We start from the raw sequence: 9,879 nt of genomic DNA, 5'->3' as shown, positions 1-9,879 counted from the left end.
CTTTGTCAGTACGCATGGCGATAGACGGCGGGGCCTAGGGAAGAGGAGTATCGCCTTGCGCACCATTTTCAATCCAGATCTTGAACCGGATCTAAACAAGATGTCCGAACCCGGGCGCCGGGGCACAGGGCAAGGTGAAAGTCGGAGGGAAAACCCCAACAACCAACTACAGAAACATGAGCATCGTCACGTTGCACAAGGGTGAAGCATCAGGGGGTTTGAGGAGTAGTGTACAGCCCCCCCCACCAGGATAGCCGCTCGGAGAAGATGGCCCGCGTACGTGTCTTCTGTGACAAGCTACATCTCACACGTCCTTTCCTTCTTCATACTTGTAAGTTTTTCAGTAGCTTAAAAAGAATTATTAACCTCCTGAAAATAAAGTTCGAAAAAGGTGCTTCACCATTTTAAAAGCAGGTACAAAAACCCAAAATAGCCTGTACAACCTAAAAAGTGTACAGTTCACTGCAGTTTTTACAATATTTTAGAATTAAGGATTGGAGACACCAATGACACATTTGTTTCATGGCTCAGAAAAAGGGAAAGGCAAAGGGTAACAAGAACAACAAGTGTTTTATAGCATTCACTTACTACTGCATAACGAACCAAGTTGTAGGAAGCACTATTAAGCCCATGAGTGCATCTACTACTTCCCATACATGCAGCATTGTTAGGATGAGGAAGAAAACCAGGAGGAAGCCTACAAAGCACTATTGACTTTGAACACTGGAATTTATACTACTTAGCAGAACTTGGAGGATCTTCAGAAATAAAATAGACTAAAAATCCACACCACCAGTGATGCACAAGGTACAGGTAGGCAAGCACCAACTTTAAGTCAACTCGATAGTCTCATAGAAACAGATCTGAAAAAATTAGCAAGTTAGAGGTGACAAAATCAGGATGAAGATTATTAATAAGCTAGCATGGAGAGCAGGACAGATGTACATACATCGTTTGTATAGTTTTCCAGAAGTTGGAAGATGTACACAGTATTGACACCAATAGCTTGACAAGCTGAACTTCTATGCTGGAAGAAATTTACTATCACATTAGCTGGAAACATTTACAGAACTACATGCTTATAAACCAGTGATTAATAACCATGTGCAACTTTAGAAGACTTCTATAAAGTATCTTTAATGACTTGGTTCATGCCATTTTTAAAACAGTCATTTTCAAGAAGAAAATCAATACATTTGTTGTATTGACTTTGCTTTCCCGTTGCTATTCCCATCTTTGCTAACGGTTTGGCATCCACAGTATGTATAGTCTGATGCCTGGGAAGATATATTGAAAATTAATCCCAAGTTTCCAACTTGCTAATTATAGTGCACAATTATTGTGGACCTCCCTCACCATCCCCCTACCGCAGTGTAATAAAAAAGTCTTTCTGCAAGAGCTCCCCAAAATGCCAAAGATTTCATTAGCCAAGTGTTTCTCTAATCTATATATATGGCCTGTCTAGCTTTAAAAATTGATATGCAGTCATGCAAATGATGGAAGAAAGTCACGGGAAGAGGGCAGCTTCCATAATGTAGGGAGCTGTATAACCTATCCCCATTCACCATGGGAATCTTTATTATACTGCTGCCCTTGGTCTTTCCTGAGGAAAATCTTCATTGCATCCTAGTAAGATTTCTGCAGGTAGGTATGAAAAAAATTTTTAATCATATTTCTCATGACCCAAGCTGCATTTACTCACCTTTATGAAATGAAGAATATCTGCAACTGAGCTCAGTAAAGGGTCAATTTACTGAGTGAAATCTTATCTGAGTGAAATCATCAGAAATCTTATCTTCATCAAATGCTTTGAATTCTTCTAAATAGTTGTATTGAGTCTATTTTTGACAAGGCCACACACAGAATCCTTTTAAAGGAAGATGCCATGTGATCTCAGCTAGGTCAGTGGATTCTCAAAATACATTCCCATCTCTTAAAACAGACAAGAAAATGGGCATGACAAAATCCATGTTATACAATATGCTGTATATACAAATTGAAAGACTGCATCTCAGTTTTTCCTATTACTCAGTTTAACAAGATTCAGTAAAACATGGAAGCAAAGCACCAATAGCCGTATTTCCCCAAGTCCTTGAAGAATGTCTCAGCATCTCCTACAGGTCTTCAGGTCTCTAAAGTTTCTTCATTTGCCCCACAAGTGTCTACAACACAAATTAAACAACTTGTCACTGGGAAAGCACGGACTTTGGAGTTGGCTATCCACTTGTCTGTTTCAGTATTGTATTCAAGAATGTGCCCTAATCGACCAACACCCTGAAAACCAGCCAGGACATAGACTATAGATCCCACAGCAGCACACTTCACTGTTACACCTTTCCATGGCATTGGAGACACCATCTTCCATTCATTCATCTTGATATCGTAATATTCTACATTATCAAGGCCACCTACAAAGCAATGAGATAGATAACTGCTTATTACATTATACTGTACGGACTGAACTAGAGCCTACAAATGCTTCATTCAACTTAGTCTTTATTTTCAAGGTTTAGCTTACAACATAAATCCTAGAGTAAAAAAAAATGTGAAAAAGGCCACAGGTTTCTAAACTAGTGGTATACCCTTTTATAAATACAGAAACAGGAGAGTAAAAAAGAAACTGAAAGTGAGACAGGTTGTAACAAATTTCACATTCTATGCTCTCTAAAGATTCTAACATGTTACTTCATGAAGAACTAAAAGAGATTTGTGGCTAGTGACTAAAGCTTAGCAATCCACCTGCAACTTCCTTACAGTGATGTCATTTTACTCTAAAAGTATCACTAGTACCTTTACTTAAATTGGTCAGTTACTGATAGAGGATGTCTCTCCATTATGATATTAAAATTTTGGAAGTTTAAAAGCCTGAGTCCCTTCAAAAAGGGGAATCAAAAGTTAGTCACAAAATCTACTTTTCTGTAGTAAGATTTGCTTCTTTAGGAAACAGGCTAGCAATCACACTTTACAATATCTACAAACACCCTGTTAACCCTATTTAACAACAATATGAGTCACAGAGTTTTCACTTCCAGTCCTGAATTACTAGATCTGAGAGACTAAGAAACCTCTATATAACACTAAGAGGTATGAATATGTCAACCCAGGCATAACTCTTCCCCATTATATTACAATAAGAACAATTAATCATTCAAGCTATAGAATATGAACAGCAAAATAATACTTTTACTTATTGGTTCAATACTACACACTTCCAAAATGAGCATTCAAGTGAACACATTAAAATTTTGCAAAGTGCCAGCTCTGGCTATAACCCGTTGATAAAATGTTTGTGCATAAAATAATGCATGTACTAGTATTTTTGCATTAGGAATCAATCATGCTGGAATAGCTTTAGTAGATAATTAAAATACAAGCTATATTCTAAAATAATATTAATCTGAAATAAAATATTCTAATTACCATAAATAGTGATTAATAAATCTCATAGTGGAGAATTTTCCATTTTGAAGAGCACTTCAGAAACCCTGTGAAATTAAAGTTGAATTCTCCTGGGAAATAAACTACTATTACTCTAGCTTAAAGACAAGGAGATAGGCAGATCATAAAATGACGTGCCCATGACAGTAAGTCGTATTTCAAAAGTAGGGCAAAGTTCTCACTTTTTCACCACTTTAAAATAGCTGACTAGCTTTAAGTCTTTGGACTGAAGATTCCAAAATAATGGCTACAGCTTTACCTTTCTAAAAAGAATGATAAAATCTCTCAAAATATATAACGAAAAACTAAAAAAAAAAAAAATCTTGTTTAGCCATATTAACTACTGCAGAACTGGGCTACAGTATGGGTGTGTATCTAAACTTGACGGTACTGTTATTAGTAAAAGAGTTTGAAAATTAAGATACAGTGAAGCAGGGAGGTGAAAGGTGGCAGGCAACAATGATGTGACAACAACAGGGCATGTTTTATGGTACTGCTCAAGGTTTTTCAGCTGAACAGAGTAGAATGAATTTGCAAAAGAAAAAAGGCCTCCATGAAACCCTGTGTGACCAGCTAGAGAATTAACAGAATTAAAGTACCTAAGCCATTTTGTCCACCCACAGCAAATATTTTGTCCTTTACAAACACCAGCCCATGATTCTTCCTGGCTTCAATCATTGGACACAGCTCAGTCCACCTGAGGAAAAAGAAAACCAAGCAAAACAGGAGAACTCACTATTTAGCTCCTAGAAGATAAGTATAAGACTCATAAATAAAACCTAGCATTAGGAAAATGAAATACAGAAGAAGGCTGCTTAAGAAAAACTGCCTTTTAAGTAAAACTACAAATAACTGATTGATTACCATTTAACTTGGGAAAATTCCTTACCACATACAATTCTTCCTGTTCATCTATACTTATTTACAGAGCAAGCAAAGACACAAGTCACCAAAAATAACCATAGAATTTACACAATACTTACGTTTCAGTAGCTGGATCATAAACTTCACAGGAATTTAGGACTCTTCCAGAAACATTGTTTCCCAAGCTTCCTCCACACACATAAATGAGACCATTTGCTTCTACCATTCCATGGCTGCATCGCTGAGTCAGCATGCTGGGCTTTGTGTGCCAGCTTTCTGTTCTCGTGTCATAGCATTCAAATAAATACAGTGCAGAATTTCCTTAAAAAAATAGAAACCCACCAAAGTGGCATTAATTTTTATGGTTGTCTTTCAAGAGACGAGTCTAACAGTAATTATCAAGTTGATGCTTTATTTGTTAGTTGAAAAGGGAAAGCTGCTTTCCCACCTCCAAAAGCAGAACTAACCAACTTGAAGCTTGGGACTATTCGGAAAGCACATACTTGGAATTCTTTTGACTCTTTTGTTCCAAAATATACAAGTTTATAAAACTCATTATTTGTGTTTGAAAACAAAAACAAATGATGACAGTACTTGGAGGGGGGGGCATAAACACTGAACAGAAATGTATATAAATTACTGATCATACGGTCATCTCATGCTACTGTCACTACTTGGAAATATATTTCCCTTTCAGATGTGAAGATGAATCCAGCTTTGTAAACTTAGTACAGATTCACATGAGTCTTTTTTTTTTTTTTCTAAGCAATGTGACTTGCCCAGGTCTCAGAATACTTTTTGCCTTTAGAATTAGGTAGCTTGATTATAACACACTTCCGCATTCTACAGCAACCACAAGATAACTACCGCTCACCATTTTACTTTCTTCCTGGGGACTGGCAGATATTTATTTTCTGGAAGTGCAAGGTCTGTGTACTCCTCCTTCAAGGGCCCATAAAACCATTACTGAATCAAAAGCAATTTTTCTAATGAAGATAGATGGGAGCTTAAAGATTTGTGCTCAGGTAACTAGCTGAACCATAGGCAAAGCAGAGAAGGCTGGATACAACTTTCTCAGAAAAGAACCAGGATCCTTCTCCCCTTTGTTCCAATAGATATATTCACCTAGAACAGTTAAAGGTGCCTTTTCTTGGTGCCTCTTTTTCTTTGGCTTGCTACTTCTAAAAATCATGTCACACTAGCAGCACTCACTACCAGCTGGGATTTGAACCCTCAAAACAGTGCTACATTTCCAGACCCAAAATACAGGAGTAGACTTTTATAAACTGTGTATTTGTTTACTCCTACCATGTAATTCTCAATATAACAAAAGAACTGTACAGAGCATGACTTTTTTTTTCCTTGATGTAAATACACATCCTTACTGCTTTGCAGTTGTAGAAATTCTCATCCATGGGAAATACAGCAGAACTGTCTTTAATGTTTTTAAAAGGGGAAAGCCTCCATTTTCAGTATGCTGTCAGTATAATGTTAAGTATTTTTCCTGCACCTAAATACAGTGGAAGAATTTAGTATGTTTAGCTTTCAAACTCTGCTAGCTATTGCAAATAAAACAGTACTCCCATCAATTCAAAAAGGGGAAACAAGCCCTGTTTTCTGTAATGTACTAGCACAGTAATTTGTTTTCCAAAGTCTTCAATCCATGCAAAAAGCATGCAATTTTTAGATTTCTTTACAGCTAAACACACTGCAGCATTTTCTCCAATTAATGGTTTCACATAATTGCCTGCTCCAAATTAGAAAATACTAGATTCAGGACAGACAGACTTTTCTAAACAAGCAGTGTTCACTGGATTCCAAATAAGAAAAAAGTACAGGTAAAATCATTATTAATTTTTAGCTTTTACTATTCTGTCTTGAATAATATTTATGGAAAGCAAAGTGAAACTGTGCAGTAATGTGAGGGTAGATTTAAAAGAAAACTTCAAATTAAAATTTCCATTAGAGTTGTATTAACTAATAACAATGTATTAGAAAAAAGTATACAATCAACGTTTGTATCATATTCCCTCATGAACCGACACATGGGAAAATAGGAAGATTTATGAGATTTTGTAGTGTTCCAAGTTTCCCAATGCAGCCTTAGTTAAGCCCATTTCAAGTAGTGGGAAAGGTGCTATTTCACATTTACCACACTAGGTGGCAGCTAGGAACTGTCTAACCTGCCTCAAACCTTAGATAACACTGCTTAATGTCACAACTTCCCATTAACTGACTTATCAGTGTTAAGAACCGGTTATGACCTTGTTTTCTCTGCTCACCTCCCTCTGCAGCAAGGCGGAACTCAAGAACTTCTCCCTGGCTCTAGGGTTTGTTCCACCCCCTCTCCATCCATTTTTTTCTTTTTTCACAGAACACAGCTTTTTTTAAGCTTTGTATTTTTATGGATATACCACACCTACATTCCAACTTTTGGTTTGCTGACGATGTATTTGATTTAGGAAAAATACATTTTAAAATGTTGCTATAACACATAGCATAAGTCATCTACTAGGTTTCTTGGAGAGAAAAAAACCCACAATGGTCTTAATACTTTCTTCAGATCTTATTACTCATCATAGTAAAAAAAATTATTTCTCCATTTACTGAAGCAAGCCAACAGAGTAACAAATTATCATTTGACAGAAAAACTGAACAAATTCCTTTACAGGGCCAGGTATAATTTCATCACAAAAAGCAGCAATTTCAAAAGGGTTTTTTTCACCCTTCCTGCCCCTCTTAAAAAGCCCTCATTAGGCCCAACATATACAAGGAATGCCACTGTGAAAATGCAGCTATTCCAGCCAAACATCGCAGAAAATTTTGAACCACATCGAGTTCTGTGAATTTACAGAAATAAGCTAAGAGCAGAGTGTGACTCCCAAGTCTTAAGAGTGCTCTAGTTAATATAAACATTAATCATTTCAATCAGTGAAACCATTTAAAAAATGCAACAGAAATAGATTGTTGGATTGTGGGGAGGATAAGATCCTAAATATCGGAAAATAAACTCATTAGGCTAACATGGCAACGTGCAGTTTCTTTTCAACAGTCATGCAAAAACCAGAAAAATTTCCAGGTATCTTTGTTTGTGCTTTTTTTTGTTTGTTTGTTTTAAAGATTTTTAGTGTCTTACCCACTTCTGAACCACCAGATGTATAAATTTTGCCCTCAGCAGCACAGGCTGCAAGGCTATCTCGAGGTGTTGGAGGTCCTAGCTTGGAATACCAGCTATCCTTCACCACATTGTAGCAGTCCATTCGCTTTATAGGGAAGAGCTGGGAACCACCCAAAATATAAACTACGTTGTCCCAGAAGACACAAGCTGCATCCCTGCGCTTTTCAAAGGGACATCGGATGTCTGTCCAGCTGTAATCCTGCATTACAAAGAACAGGTAATGTCTAATAGATTATAACACTTACCTGCACAGCGAGTGTTTTTCAAACAGATCTTTTCATAGAGATTTAGATATGGTCAGTTTTAAAGCTCCTTTTCAAAACAAACATGAACACTGTTTATTGAAGAATACTCCTCAGGCGTACTCTTGAAAAATTCTCTTAGACACAGACATAGTTAGCTGCAATGAACCATGACTTTATCAATTTCTATTTCCTCATTCCCTGTATGCACCCAGTACAGCTTCTCTGAAAAACAGATTATTTTTCCAACAGAATGGACCTCCTGCTGCTATCATGTCAGAAACAACACATGTGATCAATAAAGCAGGATTGCATTTTCTTTTATAGGAATGGAAAAAAGACATCTTACATATAGTAACAGATTCTTTCTAAAAAAACAAAAACCAGAATGTACCAAAGGCGATGGAAAAAAAGAGAAGATAATATCCAAATTGACAAGCAACTCAGTTAAAAAGCTCTGATACAGACTTTATTACCATGACAACTAGAAGCTTATTTACAGAATTTACAAAACACAAATGATCTATAGCTATCCACAGTTGATAGCATGAGAAATAGGGTAATGCTCCATCACAAATACTGGCAGTCATGTTGCCTGGAAACTGATTTTGCATGGATTGGCAAAACCAGTGAGTATCAAATATGGGCAGTAATGCTACCCAAAGCCTTAAGAACACCAAACTCAGCAACTGACAGCAGACCAGGATAGCATACAGCACAAGAAACACTTCTTGAGTAATAGCATCTCACATATTTCATGAGCATAGCTTGTATCCTATACTTGAACAGGAAAGTATGGGACCTTAACTGTTATCTGTGTCACCTCAGGGTGGTCTAGCTAAACCTGCTGAATGACCTTCATTGTAATGGTTCACACAAGACGTTACATCATTACATTTTCTTAGCAAGGACATACTTCAAACACCTTGGTCAATGAGGAAGAACAGCGACTCCTACATGGGGGTTCAAAGAAAGAGAGGCAGAGCATGTTATAGTCCAAAACATCTTACAATCTTTTCTTGTAGCATCCCCCATATCAAGAAGAGCTGGCAGGTGCATGTGGCCCTTTATGGTGAGAAACAGGTCCTGGGGCATCCTAGAAAGGAAAGCCATACTACAGCATGGCAAAATAAATAGCTGCATAAATCTTAAGAAAATGTCTTAGTGCATTGTGTAAGATCAACATATTTTCTAGCTCAAATTTCTGGCACTTTGACAAAAAATCCTGTTGTCTTCCTTTACTGCTATCAAGGGCTGTGATCTGACCCACTTTTATGGCTTCAGTTCATAGCTACCATTTCATCTACACCTTTATCAAATGAAAAGCCATAGGTTCTCCCATAACCTGAGCATACTCAGCAATGTCCTCCTCTTTCAACAGGAGACAATTTAGGTCCTCTTGTAGCACTCCTCAGTGTTAGTCTGCACCACACAGAACTGATTTCATTTTAAGCATTTTACATATTTAAGAATTACACAGAAGAGTTGCTTTATGCCACAGTTAAGACCCGCACAGCCCTGGGCAGTGGCAAGCCTCATTTTTGTGGGGCTGAGTAAGGAAAGAACGAACAAGATAAGTATACAGTGACACTTTCCGTGCTGATCTTTGTTTTCAACAAATAGTTACGCAGGACACCAGATGCAGAAACTGTATCTTTGTATTTAATAGTTTTTGAAAGGCCGTTTTCTCTTTTGTGAATTTATTTAATCACTTATTAAATCTGAACTCCTAGCAGCCACAAGACCATATAAGAAGAATGGCACATGTAACTATGGGCCATGTACCAAGTACCTCCTTTTCTTTAAGGCTTTTCCCTCATCTTCAGTTGATAACTCCTCTTCCAAGTTTGTCAGGAAAAACAGCAGACATGCCTAATGTGGACAACCTCCTTAATAGCTTATTGATGACAGCTTTATCTCCTCATAAAAGGTATGCTGGTTCCCTTAATCATCAAGAAATAGTGATGCCGAACATATGTTACTTTTTACTTGCCATTGATGGATTTTTCACTGTTAAAACTTCCATCCATTTCTGGTCACTAGAGGCAGCAATTTCAAAAGAATAAGCATATTGCTGCCTCAAAATCCGATAAAGTCATGTATAAATTTTTATCAAAAATTCCTAAAACAAAACAAAAAGTATTTTACTCTCAACTT

At 37.1% G+C, this 9,879-nt stretch overlaps 1 protein-coding gene across 1 annotated transcript in view; it reads right to left on the bottom strand.

The window, feature by feature from the left end:
• Nucleotides 1-1,846: 1,846 nt before the first annotated feature.
• KLHL7 (kelch-like family member 7) overlaps nt 1,847-9,879 on the bottom strand; it is a 20,056-nt gene continuing 12,023 nt past the window's right edge. Inside the window, exons 7-10 of the mRNA XM_010285756.1 lie at nt 7,439-7,679; nt 4,422-4,623; nt 4,038-4,135; nt 1,847-2,408 (exon numbers count right to left, since the gene is read on the bottom strand). Of these exons, the coding sequence (XP_010284058.1) occupies nt 2,125-2,408; nt 4,038-4,135; nt 4,422-4,623; nt 7,439-7,679 (825 nt within the window). The 3' untranslated portion in view covers nt 1,847-2,124. The remainder of the gene's footprint in view (nt 2,409-4,037; nt 4,136-4,421; nt 4,624-7,438; nt 7,680-9,879) is intronic.

The sequence above is a fragment of the Phaethon lepturus genome, unplaced genomic scaffold, assembly GCF_000687285.1.
Source record: "Phaethon lepturus isolate BGI_N335 unplaced genomic scaffold, ASM68728v1 scaffold3824, whole genome shotgun sequence".
Classification (NCBI taxonomy): Eukaryota; Metazoa; Chordata; class Aves; order Phaethontiformes; family Phaethontidae; genus Phaethon; species Phaethon lepturus.
The sequence above is the reverse complement of the archived record's forward strand: the minus strand, read 5'-3'. Positions and strand labels throughout refer to the sequence as shown.